This window comes from Eucyclogobius newberryi, unplaced genomic scaffold (genome assembly GCF_026437365.1).
Source record: "Eucyclogobius newberryi isolate DKJ021-1_F unplaced genomic scaffold, fEucNew1.0.hap1 SCAF_15, whole genome shotgun sequence".
NCBI classification, from domain to species: Eukaryota; Metazoa; Chordata; class Actinopteri; order Gobiiformes; family Gobiidae; genus Eucyclogobius; species Eucyclogobius newberryi.
In genome coordinates this window covers 35807721-35832698 of record NW_027315779.1, presented here as the reverse complement: position 1 = coordinate 35832698, position 24978 = coordinate 35807721, and the positions used below count along the sequence as shown (strand labels likewise).

General features: G+C 43.2%; 1 protein-coding gene across 1 annotated transcript in view; it reads left to right on the top strand.

The window, feature by feature from the left end:
• Positions 1-24978, top strand: part of capn5b (calpain 5b) — a gene marked incomplete at its 3' end in the record, with an annotated part of 290932 nt that overhangs the window by 85324 nt on the left and 180630 nt on the right. The window contains exon 6 of the mRNA XM_072447028.1: positions 1188-1381. Coding sequence (XP_072303129.1) covers positions 1188-1381 — 194 coding nt within the window. The remainder of the gene's footprint in view (positions 1-1187; positions 1382-24978) is intronic.

The window sequence follows — 24978 nt, the reverse complement described above, 5'->3', positions numbered from 1 at the left end:
AGGGTTAGGGTTAAGGTTAGGGTTAGGGTTAAAGTTAAGGTTAGGGTTAGGGTTTAGGTTAGGGTTAGGGTTAGGGTTAAGGTTAGGGTTAAGGTTAGGGTTAAGGTTAAGGTTAGGGTTGAGGTTAGGGTTAAGGTTAGGGTTAAGGTTAGGGTTAGGGTTAGGGTTAAGGTTAGGGTTAAGGTTATGGTTAAGGTTAGGGTTGAGGTTAGGGTTAAGGTTAGAGTTAGGGTTAAGGGTTAAGGTTAGGGTTAAGGTTAGGGTTGAGGTTAGGGTTTGGGTCAGGGTTAGGGTTAAGGTTAGGGTTGAGGTTAGGGTTAAGGTTAGGGTTGAGGTTAGGGTTAGGATTAAGGTTAGGGTTAGGGTTAAGGTTAGGGTTAGGGTTAAGGTTAGGATTAAGGTTAGGGTTAGGGTTAGGGTTAAGGTTAGGGTTAGGGTTAAGGTTAGGGTTGAGGTTAGGGTTAGGGTTAAGGTTAAGGTTAGGGTTAAGGTTAGGGTTAAGGTTAAGGTTAGGGTTAAGGTTAAGGTTAGGGTTGAGGTTAGGGTTAGGGTTAAGGTTAAGGTTAAGGTTAGGGTTAAGGTTAGGGTTAAGGTTAGGATTAAGGTTAGGGTTAGGGTTAGGGTTACTAACCTGTAAAACAGGATTAGGGTTAGGGTCTTCTGATCTTATCCTACGTCATCAGAAGCACATGACTCATTCATGTCTCCATGTCCCGTGGACGTGAACCCTAAGACATTGTGAGTGTGTATTCCTGTCTGATCCAGTCCAGTAGGCTAAGATAACAAGAGCTGAGCTGGCAGTGTCTGACTGGCACAGGGGAGAAATGCTATTTGTGCTTTTTCCGCCAGCACCTGCCAAGGAGTGCCTGGCATTCAGAAATCTCTCTTAAATAGCACATCCATGATTTGAACCTGGGACTTCTTGCACCCTAAGCGAGAATCCTCACCCTCGACCTACGAGTCACATTTATATAGATGAAACCTTTTTTTTGTTTTCTCTGATAGTTGAAGCGATTTATTTTAAACACAATAGTATTTATGTGCGTATGTATCATGACAACTTGTACTAAATTTGACAAATGTGGTCTGGCTTATGGAAAAATGGTCAAAGAAGAGGCATTATAGCCTCACTCTGCACTTAAAATTCAACTGAAGACTCATTCTTTTTGTGTCTTTGTGTCCTCCAGGCGACCACCATTGAGGACATGGAGGCACGGCTGGACTGTGGTTTGGTCAAAGGCCACGCGTATGCGGTGACTGATGTGAGAAAGGTTCGCCTGGGCCATGGTTTGTTGGCCTTTTTCAAGTCCGAGAAGCTGCAAATGATCCGCATGAGGAACCCCTGGGGAGAGAAGGAGTGGAGCGGGCCCTGGAGTGACAGGTCTTTCCATCTTCTTTCCTTTAATGCTTTTTTTTTCCTAACTTGAATTGCAGAAAATAACAATTTAAGGACACACACACGCTTGGGCTCACACTTTTCACCAACTTCTGCTCTAAATATTGGCATCAAATGTTATTATTATGTTTTCATACTTTAAAGGCTTTTACTTTACTTTTTGACTGTCTTAAAAGCAAATTCAAATCATGTATCAAAGTAATGTAATAAAGTCAAATCTGTTTTGCCCCAGGACAGATATTTTAAAAGCATCTGTTTGGGTGAAAATGAGACCGCTGCACTTTCTCATCTCACTGTCCAAAAAGAAAGTTGCCAGTTGGATTCAACTAAGCAAATACAGTAGCTATGAAATATTAGAATTTGTGCCCCATTGTTCCTGTGATGAGGTGTTTTGTGGACAGTCTATTCTGGGCCAATTACAACTACTAGTCTCTATTCACAAAGAAAGTGCTTAAAATGTGGGGTTGTTGTTTTTGTTTATGCTCAAATCCATTGATTGCCATGTAGTGGCTGCATTCTGGGGTGAAATACAACAAATTCAGAAATGTCAATGTTGATGTGGAATATTTTTTCTGGGAAAACAAAATACAAATAAACACTAAATGTGCTTATTAACACATTAACATATTTTCTGGACTATAAGCTGCACCTTTTTCATACTTTGCGCAAAGAGGAAAACTGAATGTTCAGAGAAACTTCAAAAAATGTAATGCATTTCTTCAGAACGCACAATTAAATCCAACTCAGAACAAATTAATAAAAGGTTTAGCGACTTTTATGAAGTACAATATAATTATCAGAAAATAATTTGGTGCATAGAAGTAATGCAAGAATGTTTGAAATCTATTGAACTTCCTTCATTATCAGATAACAATAAAAAAATATCCAGCACAATCAATGAAACTAGATGAGATTAAATCAAATAAATCTCCTGGTCCAGATGGCTATAATACTGAATTCTATCAAATATTTCATGATGAATTATCCCCTTTACTTTTAAAAGTTGGTAGTTAAGTATTCTCACCATTGTAAAACATCAAAAAGACAAAGATCCTTTAAGTTGCAGTGACTATCGCCCCATATCACTCGCTAACATAGACAATACAATCATTGCAAAAATCATTGCTACTTGTCTATCTAAAGTTAATGGAAAAATAATTCATAATTTTTCATTTATTTTTTACAAGGGTGACATTCATCTGATAATACAAGGACATTATTTAATGTAATATATTAAACACAAAAACCTCCCCTACTAGCAGCTGTGTGTACATAACATGTGGAAAAAGCCGTTGACCGCACAAATTGGTCCCGACAGAAATTTGGTTTTAGCAATAACTTTACCTCCTGCACGGCGCGCGCTGGCGGACCCGGTTCTGAGTGTGGAAGGTTCCGGAAGGCTAGTCCTGAACTCTGCTCCAAAGAGCTGGAATTCACAATCCCTGTTTCTTGCCTCTAGGCACCAGCAGGCGGCCAGTCCTGGTTCTAGTCAGGACTAATGTGATGGTACTTCCTGGTTCTAGTCAGGACTAATGTGATGATACTTCCTGGTTCTGGTCAGGACTAATGTGATAGTACTTCCTGGTTCTAGTCAGGACTAATGTGATGGTACTTCCTGGTTCTAGTCAGGACTAATGTGATGGTACTTCCTGGTTCTAGTCAGGACTAATGTGATGGTACTTCCTGGTTCTGGTCAGGACTAATTTGATGGTACTTCCTGGTTCTAGTCAGGACTAATGTGATGGTACTTCCTGGTTCTAGTCAGGACTAATGTGATGGTACTTCCTTGTTCTAGTCAGGACTAATGTGATGGTACTTCCTGGTTCTGGTCAGGACTAATTTGATGGTACTTCCTGGTTCTAGTCAGGACTAATGTGATGGTACTTCCTTGTTTTAGTCAGGACTAATGTGATGGTACTTCCTGGTTCTGGTCAGGACTAATGTGATGGTACTTCCTGGTTCTGGTCAGGACTAATGTGATGGTACTTCCTGGTTCTAGTCAGGACTAATGTGATGGTACTTCCTGGTTTTAGTCAGGACTAATGTGATGATACTTCCTGGTTCTAGTCAGGACTAATGTGATGGTACTTCCTGGTTCTAGTCAGGACTAATGTGATGGTACTTCCTGGTTCTAGTCAGGACTAATGTGATGGTACTTCCTGGTTCTAGTCAGGACTAATGTGATGGTACTTCCTGGTTCTAGTCAGGACTAATGGGATGGTACTTCCTGGTTCTAGTCAGGACTAATGTGATGGTACTTCCTTGTTTTAGTCAGGACTATTGTGATGGTACTTCCTGGTTCTGGTCAGGACTAATGTGATGGTACTTCCTGGTTCTAGTCAGGACTAATGTGATGGTACTTACTGGTTCTGGTCAGGACTAATGTGATGGTACTTCCTGGTTCTAGTCAGGACTAATGTGATGGTACTTCCTGGTTCTAGTCAGGACTAATGTGATGGTACTTCCTGGTTCTAGTCAGGACTAACGTGATGGTACTTCCTGGTTCTAGTCAGGACTAACGTGATGGTACTTCCTGGTTCTAGTCAGGACTAATGTGATGGTACTTCCTGGTTCTAGTCAGGACTAATGTGATGGTACTTCCTGGTTCTAGTCAGGACTACGGTGATGGTACTTCCTGGTTCTAGTCAGGACTAATGTGATGGTACTTCCTGGTTCTAGTCAGGACTAATGTGATAGTACTTCCTGGTTTTAGTCAGGACTAATGTGATGGTACTTCCTGGTTTTAGGCAGGACTAATGTGATGATACTTCCTGGTTCTGGTCAGGACTAATGTGATGATACTTCCTGGTTCTAGTCAGTACTAATGTGATGGTACTTCCTTGTTTTAGTCAGGACTAATGTGATGGTACTTCCTGGTTCTAGTCAGGACTAATGTGATGGTACTTCCTGGTTCTAGTCAGGACTAATGTGATGGTACTTCCTGGTTCTAGTCAGGACTAATGTGATGGTACTTCCTGGTTCTAGTCAGGACTAATGTGATGGTACTTCCTGGTTCTAGTCAGGACTAATGTGATGGTACTTCCTGGTTCTAGTCAGGACTAATGTGATGGTACTTCCTGGTTCTAGTCAGGACTAATGGGATGGTACTTCCTGGTTCTAGTCAGGACTAATGTGATGGTACTTCCTGGTTCTAGTCAGGACTAATGTGATGGTACTTCCTGGTTCTGGTCAGGACTAATTTGATGGTACTTCCTGGTTCTAGTCAGGACTAATGTGATGGTACTTCCTTGTTCTAGTCAGGACTAATGTGATGGTACTTCCTGGTTCTGGTCAGGACTAATTTGATGGTACTTCCTGGTTCTAGTCAGGACTAATGTGATGGTACTTCCTTGTTTTAGTCAGGACTAATGTGATGGTACTTCCTGGTTCTGGTCAGGACTAATGTGATGGTACTTCCTGGTTCTGGTCAGGACTAATGTGATGGTACTTCCTGGTTCTGGTCAGGACTAATGTGATGGTACTTCCTGGTTCTAGTCAGGACTAATGTGATGGTACTTCCTGGTTTTAGTCAGGACTAATGTGATGATACTTCCTGGTTCTAGTCAGGACTAATGTGATGGTACTTCCTGGTTCTAGTCAGGACTAATGTGATGGTACTTCCTGGTTCTAGTCAGGACTAATGTGATGGTACTTCCTGGTTCTAGTCAGGACTAATGTGATGGTACTTCCTGGTTCTAGTCAGGACTAATGTGATGGTACTTCCTGGTTCTAGTCAGGACTAATGGGATGGTACTTCCTGGTTCTAGTCAGGACTAATGTGATGGTACTTCCTTGTTTTAGTCAGGACTATTGTGATGGTACTTCCTGGTTCTGGTCAGGACTAATGTGATGGTACTTCCTGGTTCTAGTCAGGACTAATGTGATGGTACTTCCTGGTTCTGGTCAGGACTAATGTGATGGTACTTCCTGGTTCTAGTCAGGACTAATGTGATGGTACTTCCTGGTTCTAGTCAGGACTAATGTGATGGTACTTCCTGGTTCTAGTCAGGACTAATGTGATGGTACTTCCTGGTTCTAGTCAGGACTACGGTGATGGTACTTCCTGGTTCTAGTCAGGACTAATGTGATGGTACTTCCTGGTTCTAGTCAGGACTAATGTGATAGTACTTCCTGGTTTTAGTCAGGACTAATGTGATGGTACTTCCTGGTTTTAGGCAGGACTAATGTGATGATACTTCCTGGTTCTGGTCAGGACTAATGTGATGATACTTCCTGGTTCTAGTCAGTACTAATGTGATGGTACTTCCTTGTTTTAGTCAGGACTAATGTGATGGTACTTCCTGGTTCTAGTCAGGACTAATGTGATGGTACTTCCTGGTTCTAGTCAGGACTAATGTGATGGTACTTCCTGGTTCTAGTCAGGACTAATGTGATGGTACTTCCTGGTTCTAGTCAGGACTAATGTGATGGTACTTCCTGGTTCTAGTCAGGACTAATGTGATGGTACTTCCTGGTTCTAGTCAGGACTAATGTGATGGTACTTCCTGGTTCTAGTCAGGACTACGGTGATGGTACTTCCTGGTTCTAGTCAGGACTAATGTGATGGTACTTCCTGGTTCTAGTCAGGACTAATGTGATAGTACTTCCTGGTTTTAGTCAGGACTAATGTGATGGTACTTCCTGGTTTTAGGCAGGACTAATGTGATGATACTTCCTGGTTCTGGTCAGGACTAATGTGATGATACTTCCTGGTTCTAGTCAGTACTAATGTGATGGTACTTCCTTGTTTTAGTCAGGACTAATGTGATGGTACTTCCTGGTTCTAGTCAGGACTAATGTGATGGTACTTCCTGGTTCTAGTCAGGACTAATGTGATGGTACTTCCTGGTTCTAGTCAGGACTAATGTGATGGTACTTCCTGGTTCTAGTCAGGACTAATGTGATGGTACTTCCTGGTTCTAGTCAGGACTAATGTGATGGTACTTCCTGGCTCTAGTCAGGACTAATGTGATGGTACTTCCTGGTTCTAGTCAGGACTAATGTGATGGTACTTCCTGGCTCTAGTCAGGACTACGGTGATGGTACTTCCTGGTTCTAGTCAGGACTAATGTGATGGTACTTCCTGGTTCTAGTCAGGACTAATGTGATGGTACTTCCTGGTTTTAGTCAGGACTAATGTGATGGGACTTCCTGGTTTTAGTCAGGACTAATGTGATGATATTTCCTGGTTCTAGTCAGGACTAATGTGATGGTACTTCCTGGTTCTAGTCAGGACTAATGTGATGGTACTTCCTGGTTTCAGTCAGGACTAATGTGATGGTACTTCCTGGTTCTAGTCAGGACTAATGTGATGGTACTTCCTGGTTCTAGTCAGGACTAATGTGATGGTACTTCCTGGTTCTAGTCAGGACTAATGTGATGGTACTTCCTGGTTCTAGTCAGGACTAATGTGATGGTACTTCCTGGTTCTAGTCAGGACTAATGGGATGGTACTTCCTGGTTCTAGTCAGGACTAATGTGATGGTACTTCCTGGTTCTAGTCAGGACTAATGTGATGGTACTTCCTGGTTCTAGTCAGGACTACGGTGATGGTACTTCCTGGTTCTAGTCAGGACTAATGTGATGGTACTTCCTGGTTCTAGTCAGGACTAATGTGATAGTACTTCCTGGTTTTAGTCAGGACTAATGTGATGGTACTTCCTGGTTTTAGGCAGGACTAATGTGATGATACTTCCTGGTTCTGGTCAGGACTAATGTGATGATACTTCCTGGTTCTAGTCAGTACTAATGTGATGGTACTTCCTTGTTTTAGTCAGGACTAATGTGATGGTACTTCCTGGTTCTAGTCAGGACTAATGTGATGGTACTTCCTGGTTCTAGTCAGGACTAATGTGATGGTACTTCCTGGTTCTAGTCAGGACTAATGTGATGGTACTTCCTGGTTCTAGTCAGGACTAATGTGATGGTACTTCCTGGCTCTAGTCAGGACTAATGTGATGGTACTTCCTGGTTCTAGTCAGGACTAATGTGATGGTACTTCCTGGTTCTAGTCAGGACTAATGTGATGGTACTTCCTGGTTCTAGTCAGGACTACGGTGATGGTACTTCCTGGTTCTAGTCAGGACTAATGTGATGGTACTTCCTGGTTCTAGTCAGGACTAATGTGATAGTACTTCCTGGTTTTAGTCAGGACTAATGTGATGGTACTTCCTGGTTTTAGGCAGGACTAATGTGATGATACTTCCTGGTTCTGGTCAGGACTAATGTGATGATACTTCCTGGTTCTAGTCAGTACTAATGTGATGGTACTTCCTTGTTTTAGTCAGGACTAATGTGATGGTACTTCCTGGTTCTAGTCAGGACTAATGTGATGGTACTTCCTGGTTCTAGTCAGGACTAATGTGATGGTACTTCCTGGTTCTAGTCAGGACTAATGTGATGGTACTTCCTGGTTCTAGTCAGGACTAATGTGATGGTACTTCCTGGTTCTAGTCAGGACTAATGTGATGGTACTTCCTGGCTCTAGTCAGGACTAATGTGATGGTACTTCCTGGTTCTAGTCAGGACTAATGTGATGGTACTTCCTGGCTCTAGTCAGGACTACGGTGATGGTACTTCCTGGTTCTAGTCAGGACTAATGTGATGGTACTTCCTGGTTCTAGTCAGGACTAATGTGATGGTACTTCCTGGTTTTAGTCAGGACTAATGTGATGGGACTTCCTGGTTTTAGTCAGGACTAATGTGATGATATTTCCTGGTTCTAGTCAGGACTAATGTGATGGTACTTCCTGGTTCTAGTCAGGACTAATGTGATGGTACTTCCTGGTTTCAGTCAGGACTAATGTGATGGTACTTCCTGGTTCTAGTCAGGACTAATGTGATGGTACTTCCTGGTTCTAGTCAGGACTAATGTGATGGTACTTCCTGGTTCTAGTCAGGACTAATGTGATGGTACTTCCTGGTTCTAGTCAGGACTAATGTGATGGTACTTCCTGGTTCTAGTCAGGACTAATGGGATGGTACTTCCTGGTTCTAGTCAGGACTAATGTGATGGTACTTCCTGGTTCTAGTCAGGACTAATGTGATGGTACTTCCTGGTTCTAGTCAGGACTACGGTGATGGTACTTCCTGGTTCTAGTCAGGACTAATGTGATGGTACTTCCTGGTTCTAGTCAGGACTAATGTGATAGTACTTCCTGGTTTTAGTCAGGACTAATGTGATGGTACTTCCTGGTTTTAGGCAGGACTAATGTGATGATACTTCCTGGTTCTGGTCAGGACTAATGTGATGATACTTCCTGGTTCTAGTCAGTACTAATGTGATGGTACTTCCTTGTTTTAGTCAGGACTAATGTGATGGTACTTCCTGGTTCTAGTCAGGACTAATGTGATGGTACTTCCTGGTTCTAGTCAGGACTAATGTGATGGTACTTCCTGGTTCTAGTCAGGACTAATGTGATGGTACTTCCTGGTTCTAGTCAGGACTAATGTGATGGTACTTCCTGGCTCTAGTCAGGACTAATGTGATGGTACTTCCTGGTTCTAGTCAGGACTAATGTGATGGTACTTCCTGGCTCTAGTCAGGACTACGGTGATGGTACTTCCTGGTTCTAGTCAGGACTAATGTGATGGTACTTCCTGGTTCTAGTCAGGACTAATGTGATGGTACTTCCTGGTTTTAGTCAGGACTAATGTGATGGTACTTCCTGGTTTTAGTCAGGACTAATGTGATGATATTTCCTGGTTCTAGTCAGGACTAATGTGATGGTACTTCCTGGTTCTAGTCAGGACTAATGTGATGGTACTTCCTGGTTTTAGTCAGGACTAATGTGATGGTACTTCCTGGTTCTAGTCAGGACTAATGTGATGGTACTTCCTGGTTCTAGTCAGGACTAATGTGATGATACTTCCTGGTTCTAGTCAGTACTAATGTGATGGTACTTCCTTGTTTTAGTCAGGACTAATGTGATGGTACTTCCTGGTTCTAGTCAGGACTAATGTGATGGTACTTCCTGGTTCTAGTCAGGACTAATGTGATGGTACTTCCTGGTTCTAGTCAGGACTAATGTGATGGTACTTCCTGGTTCTAGTCAGGACTAATGTGATAGTACTTCCTGGTTTTAGTCAGGACTAATGTGATGGTACTTCCTGGTTTTAGGTAGGACTAATGTGATGATACTTCCTGGTTCTGGTCAGGACTAATGTGATGATACTTCCTGGTTCTAGTCAGGACTAATGTGATGGTACTTCCTGGTTCTAGTCAGGACTAATGTGATGGTACTTCCTGGTTCTAGTCAGGACTACGGTGATGGTACTTCCCGGTTCTACTCAGGACTAATGTGATGGTACTTCCTGGTTCTAGTCAGGACTAATGTGATAGTACTTCCTGGTTTTAGTCAGGACTAATGTGATGGTACTTCCTGGTTTTAGGTAGGACTAATGTGATGATACTTCCTGGTTCTGGTCAGGACTAATGTGATGATACTTCCTGGTTCTAGTCAGTACTAATGTGATGGTACTTCCTTGTTTTAGTCAGGACTAATGTGATGGTACTTCCTGGTTCTAGTCAGGACTAATGTGATGGTACTTCCTGGTTCTAGTCAGGACTAATGTGATGGTACTTCCTGGTTCTAGTCAGGACTAATGTGATGGTACTTCCTGGTTCTAGTCAGGACTAATGTGATGGTACTTCCTGGTTCTAGTCAGGACTAATGGGATGGTACTTCCTGGTTCTAGTCAGGACTAATGTGATGGTACTTCCTGGTTCTAGTCAGGACTAATGTGATGGTACTTCCAGGTTCTGGTCAGGACTAATTTGATGGTACTTCCTGGTTCTAGTCAGGACTAATGTGATGGTACTTCCTGGTTCTAGTCAGGACTAATGTGATGGTACTTCCTTGTTCTAGTCAGGACTAAAAGTGATGGTACTTCCTGGTTTTGGTCAGGACTAATTTGATGGTACTTCCTGGTTCTAGTCAGGACTAATGTGATGGTACTTCCTTGTTTTAGTCAGGACTAATGTGATGGTACTTCCTGGTTCTGGTCAGGACTAATGTGATGGTACTTCCTGGTTCTGGTCAGGACTAATGTGATGGTACTTCCTGGTTCTAGTCAGGACTAATGTGATGGTACTTCCTGGTTTTAGTCAGGACTAATGTGATGATACTTCCTGGTTCTAGTCAGGACTAATGTGATGGTACTTCCTGGTTCTAGTCAGGACTAATGTGATGGTACTTCCTGGTTCTAGTCAGGACTAATGTGATGGTACTTCCTGGTTCTAGTCAGGACTAATGTGATGGTACTTCCTGGTTCTAGTCAGGACTAATGTGATGGTACTTCCTGGTTCTAGTCAGGACTAATGGGATGGTACTTCCTGGTTCTAGTCAGGACTAATGTGATGGTACTTCCTTGTTTTAGTCAGGACTATTGTGATGGTACTTCCTGGTTCTGGTCAGGACTAATGTGATGGTACTTCCTGGTTCTAGTCAGGACTAATGAGATGGTACTTCCTGGTTCTGGTCAGGACTAATGTGATGGTACTTCCTGGTTCTAGTCAGGACTAATGTGATGGTACTTCCTGGTTCTAGTCAGGACTAATGTGATGGTACTTCCTGGTTCTAGTCAGGACTAATGTGATGGTACTTCCTGGTTCTAGTCAGGACTAATGTGATGGTACTTCCTGGTTCTAGTCAGGACTAATGTGATGGTACTTCCTGGTTCTAGTCAGGACTACGGTGATGGTACTTCCTGGTTCTAGTCAGGACTAATGTGATGGTACTTCCTGGTTCTAGTCAGGACTAATGTGATAGTACTTCCTGGTTTTAGTCAGGACTAATGTGATGGTACTTCCTGGTTTTAGGCAGGACTAATGTGATGATACTTCCTGGTTCTGGTCAGGACTAATGTGATGATACTTCCTGGTTCTAGTCAGTACTAATGTGATGGTACTTCCTTGTTTTAGTCAGGACTAATGTGATGGTACTTCCTGGTTCTAGTCAGGACTAATGTGATGGTACTTCCTGGTTCTAGTCAGGACTAATGTGATGGTACTTCCTGGTTCTAGTCAGGACTAATGTGATGGTACTTCCTGGTTCTAGTCAGGACTAATGTGATGGTACTTCCTGGCTCTAGTCAGGACTAATGTGATGGTACTTCCTGATTCTAGTCAGGACTAATGTGATGGTACTTCCTGGTTTTAGTCAGGACTAATGTGATGATATTTCCTGGTTCTAGTCAGGACTAATGTGATGGTACTTCCTGGTTCTAGTCAGGACTAATGTGATGGTACTTCCTGGTTCTAGTCAGGACTAATGTGATGGTACTTCCTGGTTCTAGTCAGGATTAATGTGATGGTACTTCCTGGTTCTAGTCAGGACTAATGTGATGGTACTTCCTGGTTCTAGTCAGGGCTAATGTGATGGTACTTCCTGGTTCTAGTCAGGACTAATGTGATGATACTTCCTGGTTCTGGTCAGGACTAATGTGATGATACTTCCTGGTTCTAGTCAGTACTAATGTGATGGTACTTCCTTGTTTTAGTCAGGACTAATGTGATGGTACTTCCTGGTTCTAGTCAGGACTAATGTGATGGTACTTCCTGGTTCTAGTCAGGACTAATGTGATGGTACTTCCTGGTTCTAGTCAGGACTAATGTGATGGTACTTCCTGGTTCTAGTCAGGACTAATGTGATGGTACTTCCTGGTTCTAGTCAGGACTAATGGGATGGTACTTCCTGGTTCTAGTCAGGACTAATGTGATGGTACTTCCTGGTTCTAGTCAGGACTAATGTGATGGTACTTCCTGGTTCTAGTCAGGACTAATGTGATGGTACTTCCTGGTTCTAGTCAGGACTAATGTGATGGTACTTCCTGGCTCTAGTCAGGACTAATGTGATGGTACTTCCTGGTTCTAGTCAGGACTAATGTGATGGTACTTCCTGGCTCTAGTCAGGACTACGGTGATGGTACTTCCTGGTTCTAGTCAGGACTAATGTGATGGTACTTCCTGGTTCTAGTCAGGACTAACGTGATGGTACTTCCTGGTTTTAGTCAGGACTAATGTGATGGTACTTCCTGGTTTTAGTCAGGACTAATGTGATGGTACTTCCTGGTTCTAGTCAGGACTAATGTGATGGTACTTCCTGGTTCTAGTCAGGACTAATGTGATGGTACTTCCTGGTTCTAGTCAGGACTAATGTGATGGTACTTCCTGGTTCTAGTCAGGACTAATGTGATGGTACTTCCTGGTTCTAGTCAGTACTAATGTGATGGTACTTCCTGGCTCTAGTCAGGACTAATGTGATGGTACTTCCTGGTTCTAGTCAGGACTAATGTGATGGTACTTCCTGGTTCTAGTCAGGACTAATGTGATGGTACTTCCTGGTTTTAGTCAGGACTAATGTGATGGTACTTCCTGGTTTTAGTCAGGACTAATGTGATGATATTTCCTGGTTCTAGTCAGGACTAATGTGATGGTACTTCCTGGTTCTAGTCAGGACTAATGTGATGGTACTTCCTGGTTCTAGTCAGGACTAATGTGATGGTACTTCCTGGTTCTAGTCAGGACTAATGTGATGGTACTTCCTGGTTCTAGTCAGGACTAATGTGATGGTACTTCCTGGTTCTAGTCAGGACTAATGTGATGATACTTCCTGGTTCTGGTCAGGACTAATGTGATGATACTTCCTGGTTCTGGTCAGGACTAATGTGATGATACTTCCTGGTTCTTGTCAGGACTAATGTGATGATACTTCCTGGTTCTAGTCAGTACTAATGTGATGGTACTTCCTTGTTTTAGTCAGGACTAATGTGATGGTACTTCCTGGTTCTAGTCAGGACTAATGTGATGGTACTTCCTGGTTCTAGTCAGGACTAATGTGATGGTACTTCCTGGTTCTAGTCAGGACTAATGTGATGGTACTTCCTGGCTCTAGTCAGGACTAATGTGATGGTACTTCCTGGTTCTAGTCAGGACTAATGTGATGGTACTTCCTGGCTCTAGTCAGGACTACGGTGATGGTACTTCCTGGTTCTAGTCAGGACTAATGTGATGGTACTTCCTGGTTCTAGTCAGGACTAATGTGATGGTACTTCCTGGTTTTAGTCAGGACTAATGTGATGGTACTTCCTGGTTTTAGTCAGGACTAATGTGATGATATTTCCTGGTTCTAGTCAGGACTAATGTGATGGTACTTCCTGGTTCTAGTCAGGACTAATGTGATGGTACTTCCTGGTTCTAGTCAGGACTAATGTGATGGTACTTCCTGGTTCTAGTCAGGACTAATGTGATGGTACTTCCTGGTTCTAGTCAGGACTAATGTGATGGTACTTCCTGGTTCTAGTCAGGACTAATGTGATGGTACTTCCTGGTTCTAGTCAGGACTAATGTGATGATACTTCCTGGTTCTGGTCAGGACTAATGTGATGATACTTCCTGGTTCTAGTCAGTACTAATGTGATGGTACTTCCTTGTTTTAGTCAGGACTAATGTGATGGTACTTCCTGGTTCTAGTCAGGACTAATGTGATGGTACTTCCTGGTTCTAGTCAGGACTAATGTGATGGTACTTCCTGGTTCTAGTCAGGACTAATGTGATGGTACTTCCTGGTTCTAGTCAGGACTAATGTGATGGTACTTCCTGGTTCTAGTCAGGACTAATGGGATGGTACTTCCTGGTTCTAGTCAGGACTAATGTGATGGTACTTCCTGGTTCTAGTCAGGACTAATGTGATGGTACTTCCTGGTTCTAGTCAGGACTAATGTGATGGTACTTCCTGGTTCTAGTCAGGACTAATGTGATGGTACTTCCTGGCTCTAGTCAGGACTAATGTGATGGTACTTCCTGGTTCTAGTCAGGACTAATGTGATGGTACTTCCTGGCTCTAGTCAGGACTACGGTGAAGGTACTTCCTGGTTCTAGTCAGGACTAATGTGATGGTACTTCCTGGTTCTAGTCAGGACTAACGTGATGGTACTTCCTGGTTTTAGTCAGGACTAATGTGATGGTACTTCCTGGTTTTAGTCAGGACTAATGTGATGGTACTTCCTGGTTCTAGTCAGGACTAATGTGATGGTACTTCCTGGTTCTAGTCAGGACTAATGTGATGGTACTTCCTGGTTCTAGTCAGGACTAATGTGATGGTACTTCCTGGTTCTAGTCAGGACTAATGTGATGGTACTTCCTGGTTCTAGTCAGGACTAATGTGATGGTACTTCCTGGCTCTAGTCAGGACTAATGTGATGGTACTTCCTGGTTCTAGTCAGGACTAATGTGATGGTACTTCCTGGTTCTAGTCAGGACTAATGTGATGGTACTTCCTGGTTCTAGTCAGGACTAATGTGATGGTACTTCCTGGTTCTAGTCAGGACTAATGTGATGGTACTTCCTGGTTCTAGTCAGGACTAATGTGATGGTACTTCCTGGTTCTAGTCAGGACTAATGTGATGGTACTTCCTGGTTCTAGTCAGGACTAATGGGATGGTACTTCCTGGTTCTAGTCAGGACTAATGTGATGGTACTTCCTGGTTCTAGTCAGGACTAATGTGATGGTACTTCCTGGTTCTAATCAGGACTAATGTGATGGTACTTCCTGGTTCTAGTCAGGACTAATGTGATGGTACTTCCTGGCTCTAGTCAGGACTAATGTGATGGTACTTCCTGGTTCTAGTCAGGACTAATGTGATGGTACTTCCTGGCTCTAGTCAGGACTACGGTGATGGTACTTCCTGGTTTTAGTCAGGACTAATGTGATGGTACTTCCTGGTTCTAGTCAGGACTAACGTGATGGTACTTCCTGGTTTTAGTCAGGACTAATGTGATGGTACTTCCTGGTTTTAGTCAGGACTAATGTGATGGTACTTCCTGGTTCTAGTCAGGACTAATGTGATGGTACTTCCTGGTTCTAGTCAGGACTAATGTGATGGTACTTCCTGGTTCTAGTCAGGACTAATGTGATGGTACTTCCTGGTTCTAGTCAGGACTAATGTGATGGTACTTCCTGGTTCTAGTCAGGACTAATGTGATGGTACTTCCTGGCTCTAGTCAGGACTAATGTGATGGTACTTCCTGGTTCTAGTCAGGACTAATGTGATGGTACTTCCTGGTTCTAGTCAGGACTAATGTGATGGTACTTCCTGGTTTTAGTCAGGACTAATGTGATGGTACTTCCTGGTTTTAGTCAGGACTAATGTGATGATATTTCCTGGTTCTAGTCAGGACTAATGTGATGGTACTTCCTGGTTCTAGTCAGGACTAATGTGATGGTACTTCCTGGTTCTAGTCAGGACTAATGTGATGGTACTTCCTGGTTCTAGTCAGGACTAATGTGATGGTACTTCCTGGTTCTAGTCAGGACTAATGTGATGGTACTTCCTGGTTCTAGTCAGGACTAATGTGATGGTACTTCCTGGTTCTAGTCAGGACTAATGTGATGATACTTCCTGGTTCTGGTCAGGACTAATGTGATGATACTTCCTGGTTCTGGTCAGGACTAATGTGATGATACTTCCTGGTTCTAGTCAGTACTAATGTGATGGTACTTCCTTGTTTTAGTCAGGACTAATGTGATGGTACTTCCTGGTTCTAGTCAGGACTAATGTGATGGTACTTCCTGGTTCTAGTCAGGACTAATGTGATGGTACTTCCTGGTTCTAGTCAGGACTAATGTGATGGTACTTCCTGGCTCTAGTCAGGACTAATGTGATGGTACTTCCTGGTTCTAGTCAGGACTAATGTGATGGTACTTCCTGGCTCTAGTCAGGACTACGGTGATGGTACTTCCTGGTTCTAGTCAGGACTAATGTGATGGTACTTCCTGGTTCTAGTCAGGACTAATGTGATGGTACTTCCTGGTTTTAGTCAGGACTAATGTGATGGTACTTCCTGGCTCTAGTCAGGACTAATGTGATGATATTTCCTGGTTCTAGTCAGGACTAATGTGATGGTACTTCCTGGTTCTAGTCAGGACTAATGTGATGGTACTTCCTGGTTCTAGTCAGGACTAATGTGATGGTACTTCCTGGTTCTAGTCAGGACTAATGTGATGGTACTTCCTGGTTCTAGTCAGGACTAATGTGATGGTACTTCCTGGTTCTAGTCAGGACTAATGTGATGGTACTTCCTGGTTCTAGTCAGGACTAATGTGATGATACTTCCTGGTTCTGGTCAGGACTAATGTGATGATACTTCCTGGTTCTAGTCAGTACTAATGTGATGGTACTTCCTTGTTTTAGTCAGGACTAATGTGATGGTACTTCCTGGTTCTAGTCAGTACTAATGTGATGGTACTTCCTGGTTCTAGTCAGGACTAATGTGATGGTACTTCCTGGTTCTAGTCAGGACTAATGTGATGGTACTTCCTGGTTCTAGTCAGGACTAATGTGATGGTACTTCCTGGTTCTAGTCAGGACTAATGTGATGGTACTTCCTGGCTCTAGTCAGGACTAATGTGATGGTACTTCCTGGTTCTAGTCAGGACTAATGTGATGGTACTTCCTGGCTCTAGTCAGGACTACGGTGATGGTACTTCCTGGTTCTAGTCAGGACTAATGTGATGGTACTTCCTGGTTCTAGTCAGGACTAATGTGATGGTACTTCCTGGTTTTAGTCAGGACTAATGTGATGGTACTTCCTGGTTTTAGTCAGGACTAATGTGATGATATTTCCTGGTTCTAGTCAGGACTAATGTGATGGTACTTCCTGGTTCTAGTCAGGACTAATGTGATGGTACTTCCTGGTTCTAGTCAGGACTAATGTGATGGTACTTCCTGGTTCTAGTCAGGACTAATGTGATGGTACTTCCTGGTTCTAGTCAGGACTAATGTGATGGTACTTCCTGGTTCTAGTCAGGACTAATGTGATGGTACTTCCTGGTTCTAGTCAGGACTAATGTGATGATACTTCCTGGTTCTGGTCAGGACTAATGTGATGATACTTCCTGGTTCTAGTCAGTACTAATGTGATGGTACTTCCTTGTTTTAGTCAGGACTAATGTGATGGTACTTCCTGGTTCTAGTCAGGACTAATGTGATGGTACTTCCTGGTTCTAGTCAGGACTAATGTGATGGTACTTCCTGGTTCTAGTCAGGACTAATGTGATGGTACTTCCTGGTTCTAGTCAGGACTAATGTGATGGTAATTCCTGGTTCTAGTCAGGACTAATGGGATGGTACTTCCTGGTTCTAGTCAGGACTAATGTGATGGTACTTCCTGGTTCTAGTCAGGACTAATGTGATGGTACTTCCTGGTTCTAGTCAGGACTAATGTGATGGTACTTCCTGGTTCTAGTCAGGACTAATGTGATGGTACTTCCTGGCTCTAGTCAGGACTAATGTGATGGTACTTCCTGGTTCTAGTCAGGACTAATGTGATGGTACTTCCTGGCTCTAGTCAGGACTACGGTGATGGTACTTCCTGGTTCTAGTCAGGACTAATGTGATGGTACTTCCTGGTTCTAGTCAGGACTAACGTGATGGTACTTCCTGGTTTTAGTCAGGACTAATGTGATGGTACTTCCTGGTTTTAGTCAGGACTAATGTGATGGTACTTCCTGGTTCTAGTCAGGACTAATGTGATGGTACTTCCTGGTTCTAGTCAGGACTAATGTGATGGTACTTCCTGGTTCTAGTCAGGACTAATGTGATGGTACTTCCTGGTTCTAGTCAGGACTAATGTGATGGTACTTCCTGGCTCTAGTCAGGACTAATGTGATGGTACTTCCTGGTTCTAGTCAGGACTATTGTGATGGTACTTCCTGGTTCTAGTCAGGACTAATGTGATGGTACTTCCTGGTTTTAGTCAGGACTAATGTGATGGTACTTCCTGGTTTTAGTCAGGACTAATGTGATGATATTTCCTGGTTCTAGTCAGGACTAATGTGATGGTACTTCCTGGTTCTAGTCAGGACTAATGTGATGGTACTTCCTGGTTCTAGTCAGGACTAATGTGATGGTACTTCCTGGTTCTAGTCAGGACTAATGTGATGGTACTTCCTGGTTCTAGTCAGGACTAATGTGATGGTACTTCCTGGTTCTAGTCAGGACTAATGTGATGGTACTTCCTGGTTCTAGTCAGGACTAATGTGATGATACTTCCTGGTTCTGGTCAGGACTAATGTGATGATACTTCCTGGTTCTAGTCAGTACTAATGTGATGGTACTTCCTTGTTTTAGTCAGGACTAATGTGATGGTACTTCCTGGTTCTAGTCAGGACTAATGTGATGGTACTTCCTGGTTCTAGTCAGGACTAATGTGATGGTACTTCCTGGTTCTAGTCAGGACTAATGTGATGGTACTTCCTGGTTCTAGTCAGGACTAATGTGATGGTACTTCCTGGTTCTAGTCAGGACTAATGGGATGGTACTTCCTGGTTCTAGTCAGGACTAATGTGATGGTACTTCCTGGTTCTAGTCAGGACTAATGTGATGGTACTTCCTGGTTCTAGTCAGGACTAATGTGATGGTACTTCCTGGTTCTAGTCAGGACTAATGTGATGGTACTTCCTGGCTCTAGTCAGGACTAATGTGATGGTACTTCCTGGTTCTAGTCAGGACTAATGTGATGGTACTTCCTGGCTCTAGTCAGGACTACGGTGATGGTACTTCCTGGTTCTAGTCAGGACTAATGTGATGGTACTTCCTGGTTCTAGTCAGGACTAACGTGATGGTACTTCCTGGTTTTAGTCAGGACTAATGTGATGGTACTTCCTGGTTTTAGTCAGGACTAATGTGATGGTACTTCCTGGTTCTAGTCAGGACTAATGTGATGGTACTTCCTGGTTCTAGTCAGGACTAATGTGATGGTACTTCCTGGTTTTAGTCAGGACTAATGTGATGGTACTTCCTGGTTCTAGTCAGGACTAATGTGATGATACTTCCTGGTTCTGGTCAGGACTAATGTGATGATACTTCCTGGTTCTAGTCAGTACTAATGTGATGGTACTTCCTTGTTTTAGTCAGGACTAATGTGATGGTACTTCCTGGTTCTAGTCAGGACTAATGTGATGGTACTTCCTGGTTCTAGTCAGGACTAATGTGATGGTACTTCCTGGTTTTAGTCAGGACTAATGTGATGGTACTTCCTGGTTCTAGTCAGGACTAATGTGATGATACTTCCTGGTTCTGGTCAGGACTAATGTGATGATACTTCCTGGTTCTAGTCAGTACTAATGTGATGGTATTTCCTTGTTTTAGTCAGGACTAATATGATGGTACTTCCTGGTTCTAGTCAGGACTAATGTGATGGTACTTCCTGGTTCTAGTCAGGACTAATGTGATGGTACTTCCTGGTTCTAGTCAGGACTAATGTGATGGTACTTCCTGGTTCTAGTCAGGACTAATGTGATGGTACTTCCTGGTTCTAGTCAGGACTAATGGGATGGTACTTCCTGGTTCTAGTCAGGACTAATGTGATGGTACTTCCTGGTTCTAGTCAGGACTAATGTGATGGTACTTCCTGGTTCTAGTCAGGACTAATGTGATGGTACTTCCTGGTTCTAGTCAGGACTAATGTGATGGTACTTCCTGGTTCTAGTCAGGACTAATGTGATGGTACTTCCTGGTTCTAGTCAGGACTAATGTGATGGTACTTCCTGGTTCTAGTCAGGACTAATGTGATGGTACTTCCTGGTTCTAGTCAGGACTAATGTGATGGTACTTCCTGGTTCTAGTCAGGACTAATGTGATGGTACTTCCTGGTTCTAGTCAGGACTAATGTGATGATACTTCCTGGTTCTGGTCAGGACTAATGTGATGATACTTCCTGGTTCTAGTCAGGACTAATGTGATGATACTTCCTGGTTCTGGTCAGGACTAATGTGATGATACTTCCTGGTTCTAGTCAGTACTAATGTGATGGTACTTCCTTGTTTTAGTCAGGACTAATGTGATGGTACTTCCTGGTTCTAGTCAGGACTAATGTGATGGTACTTCCTGGTTCTAGTCAGGACTAATGTGATGGTACTTCCTGGTTCTAGTCAGGACTAATGTGATGGTACTTCCTGGCTCTAGTCAGGACTAATGTGATGGTACTTCCTGGTTCTAGTCAGGACTAATGTGATGGTACTTCCTGGCTCTAGTCAGGACTACGGTGATGGTACTTCCTGGTTCTAGTCAGGACTAATGTGATGGTACTTCCTGGTTCTAGTCAGGACTAATGTGATGGTACTTCCTGGTTTTAGTCAGGACTAATGTTATGGTACTTCCTGGTTTTAGTCAGGACTAATGTGATGATATTTCCTGGTTCTAGTCAGGACTAATGTGATGGTACTTCCTGGTTCTAGTCAGGACTAATGTGATGGTACTTCCTGGTTCTAGTCAGGACTAATGTGATGGTACTTCCTGGTTCTAGTCAGGACTAATGTGATGGTACTTCCTGGTTCTAGTCAGGACTAATGTGATGGTACTTCCTGGTTCTAGTCAGGACTAATGTGATGGTACTTCCTGGTTCTAGTCAGGACTAATGTGATGGTACTTCCTGGTTCTAGTCAGGACTAATGGGATGGTACTTCCTGGTTCTAGTCAGGACTAATGGGATGGTACTTCCTGGTTCTAGTCAGGACTAATGTGATGGTACTTCCTGGTTCTAGTCAGGACTAATGTGATGGTACTTCCTGGTTCTAGTCAGGACTAATGTGATGGTACTTCCTGGCTCTAGTCAGGACTAATGTGATGGTACTTCCTGGTTCTAGTCAGGACTAATGTGATGGTACTTCCTGGCTCTAGTCAGGACTACGGTGATGGTACTTCCTGGTTCTAGTCAGGACTAATGTGATGGTACTTCCTGGTTCTAGTCAGGACTAACGTGATGGTACTTCCTGGTTTTAGTCAGGACTAATGTGATGGTACTTCCTGGTTTTAGTCAGGACTAATTTGATGGTACTTCCTGGTTCTAGTCAGGACTACGGTGATGGTACTTCCTGGTTCTAGTCAGGACTAATGTGATGGTACTTCCTGGTTCTAGTCAGGACTAATGTGATGGTACTTCCTGGTTCTAGTCAGGACTAATGTGATGGTACTTCCTGGTTCTAGTCAGGACTAATGGGATGGTACTTCCTGGTTCTAGTCAGGACTAATGTGATGGTACTTCCAGGTTCTAGTCAGGACTACGGTGATGGTACTTCCTGGTTCTAGTCAGGACTAATGTGATGGTACTTCCTGGTTCTAGTCAGGACTAATGTGATGGTACTTCCTGGTTTTAGTCAGGACTAATGTGATGGTACTTCCTGGTTTTAGTCAGGACTAATGTGATGGTACTTCCTTGTTCTAGTCAGGACTAAAAGTGATGGTACTTCCTGGTTCTGGTCAGGACTAATTTGATGGTACTTCCTGGTTCTAGTCAGGACTAATGTGATGGTACTTCCTTGTTTTAGTCAGGACTAATGTGATGGTACTTCCTGGTTCTGGTCAGGACTAATGTGATGGTACTTCCTGGTTCTGGTCAGGACTAATGTGATGGTACATCCTGGTTCTAGTCAGGACTAATGTGATGGTACTTCCTGGTTTTAGTCAGGACTAATGTGATGATACTTCCTGGTTCTAGTCAGGACTAATGTGATGGTACTTCCTTGTTTTAGTCAGGACTAATGTGATGGTACTTCCTGGTTCTAGTCAGGACTAATGTGATGGTACTTCCTGGTTCTAGTCAGGACTAATGTGATGGTACTTCCTGGTTCTAGTCAGGACTAATGTGATGGTACTTCCTGGTTCTAGTCAGGACTAATGTGATGGTACTTCCTGGTTTCTAGTCAGGACTAATGTGATGGTACTTCCTGGTTCTAGTCAGGACTAATGTGATGGTACTTCCTGGTTCTGGTCAGGACTAATGTGATGGTACTTCCTGGTTCTAGTCAGGACTAATGTGATGGTACTTCCTGGTTCTAGTCAGGACTAATGTGATGGTACTTCCTGGTTCTAGTCAGGACTAATGTGATGGTACTTCCTGGTTCTAGTCAGGACTAATGTGATGGTACTTCCTGGTTCTAGTCAGGACTAATGTGATGGTACTTCCTGGCTCTAGTCAGGACTAATGTGATGGTACTTCCTGGTTCTAGTCAGGACTAATGTGATGGTACTTCCTGGTTCTAGTCAGGACTACGGTGATGGTACTTCCTGGTTCTAGTCAGGACTAATGTGATGGTACTTCCTGGTTCTAGTCAGGACTAATGTGATGGTACTTCCTGGTTTAGTCAGGACTAATGTGATGGTACTTCCTGGTTTTAGTCAGGACTAATGTGATGATACTTCCTGGTTCTAGTCAGGACTAATGTGATGGTACTTCCTGGTTCTAGTCAGGACTAATGTGATGGTACTTCCTGGTTCTAGTCAGGACTAATGTGATGGTACTTCCTGGTTCTAGTCAGGACTAATGTGATGGTACTTCCTGGTTCTAGTCAGGACTAATGTGATGGTACTTCCTGGTTCTAGTCAGGACTAATGTGATGTACTTCCTTGTTTTAGTCAGGACTAATGTGATGGTACTTCCTGGTTCTAGTCAGGACTAATGTGATGGTACTTCCTGGTTCTGGTCAGGACTAATGTGATGGTACTTCCTGGTTCTAGTCAGGACTAATGTGATGGTACTTCCTGGTTCTAGTCAGGACTAATGTGATGGTACTTCCTGGTTCTAGTCAGGACTAATGTGATGGTACTTCCTGGTTCTAGTCAGGACTAATGTGATGGTACTTCCTGGTTCTAGTCAGGACTAATGTGATGGTACTTCCTGGTTCTAGTCAGGACTAATGTGATGGTACTTCCTGGCTCTAGTCAGGACTAATGTGATGGTACTTCCTGGTTCTAGTCAGGACTAATGTGATGGTACTTCCTGGTTCTAGTCAGGACTACGGTGATGGTACTTCCTGGTTCTAGTCAGGACTAATGTAATGGTACTTCCTGGTTCTAGTCAGGACTAATGTGATGGTACTTCCTGGTTTTAGTCAGGACTAATGTGATGATACTTCCTGGTTCTAGTCAGGACTAATGTGATGGTACTTCCTGGTTCTAGTCAGGACTAATGTGATGGTACTTCCTGGTTCTAGTCAGGACTAATGTGATGGTACTTCCTGGTTCTAGTCAGGACTAATGTGATGGTACTTCCTGGTTCTAGTCAGGACTAATGTGATGGTACTTCCTGGTTCTAGTCAGGACCCGAGCAGCAGCGTTCCGGATGAACTGCAGCTGTTTTACAGCTCGTTTGGAGAGACCAGTGAGCGGCCTTTACAGTCTAATCTACTGGAGACAAACACATGGATAAATCTCTCTAAATCTGGTTTAGACACTATATTTTTGATTTTGGCAGTTTTCAGATGGATAAAAGCTACTGATGTTATTGAATTGTGGCTGTTGCAATTCAGGTCTAAGTCCATTATTATGTTAGAGATAAAGACTGGAGATGAAGCTAACACTTTCTCTTTGTTTCTGTGGGACAAAGACAATGACTTCCATCTGGAGAAAGTTGTTTTGACCCCACTGGCTGATCTGTCGGACACAGTGAGTGAATGGACTGGTCCATATTCACCTGCCGACAGTGAGTCTAGTGGTTTTGTAACACATCCCTTTAAGTCAATGGAACAAACATGGAATTGGTTAAGCTGTATGATAATGTGGCGTGCATTATGAATGAGCGAGTCGTCCTCCGCTCTTCTCGATCACTCCTGTTGAATAATTGACCTACTGTAAATGGGGCTGACAGACAGTTGAGATGAAGACAATTGTGGACCATAAAAAAGACATAAAGTACTAATGTCTACTGTTCTCCTGGAGCTCCGTGTATGAGCTATAATTTGTTTTTCCTTGTTTAAGTTGAGAATGGAAATACTTGTCGAAAGCAGCATTTTCTCATTTAATTTTTCAACTTTGAGGTACCTGCCTCACATTGACAAAGATCGCTGGCCTAAAAGCTCAAAGATGATAATGACTAGTATTGTTCAATCATTGTAATAGGCAGTGTTATGGATAAGTGATGATTAGAACATAAGTAGCCCAAATAAATTGTCATCAAATCTTGAAATAGCCTCAAAATGACATCGAAGGTGCTGGAGTGTTTCATTTCCTTTGTGCTAGTATATTTCTATCAAATGTATAACTATTTTGCTGTAATTGTGTGACGTCTTTGTCCGGCTGGATGCATAATTGACGCCTTTATTACTTTCTGTAAAAATGATCTGCCAGTGGAATTATATAAAAACTCCAGGACTCCTGCGCCTTCGCTCTTCAGTCAGCAAGAAGCAACTATAGTTCCACTTCAAAATGCAGCAGAGAATAATGCATTTCAGAAGTCATATTCCACCACAGCAAGAAGAAGGCAAGACACTGCACACAGGCCTCGAGACAGGTCCATGCAGGACAGCTTCATGCAGGACAGGTTCATGCAGGACAGGTCCATGCAGGACAGGTCCATGCAGGACAGGTCCATGCAGGACAGGTTCATGCAGGACAGGTTCATGCAGGACAGGTCCATGCAGGACAGGTCCATGCAGGACAGGTTCATGCAGGACAGGTTCATGCAGGACAGGTCCATGCAGGACAGGTCCATGCAGGACAGGTCCATGCAGGACAGGTCCATGCAGGACAGCTTCATGCAGGACAGCTTCATGCAGGACAGGTTCATGCAGGACAGCTTCATGCAG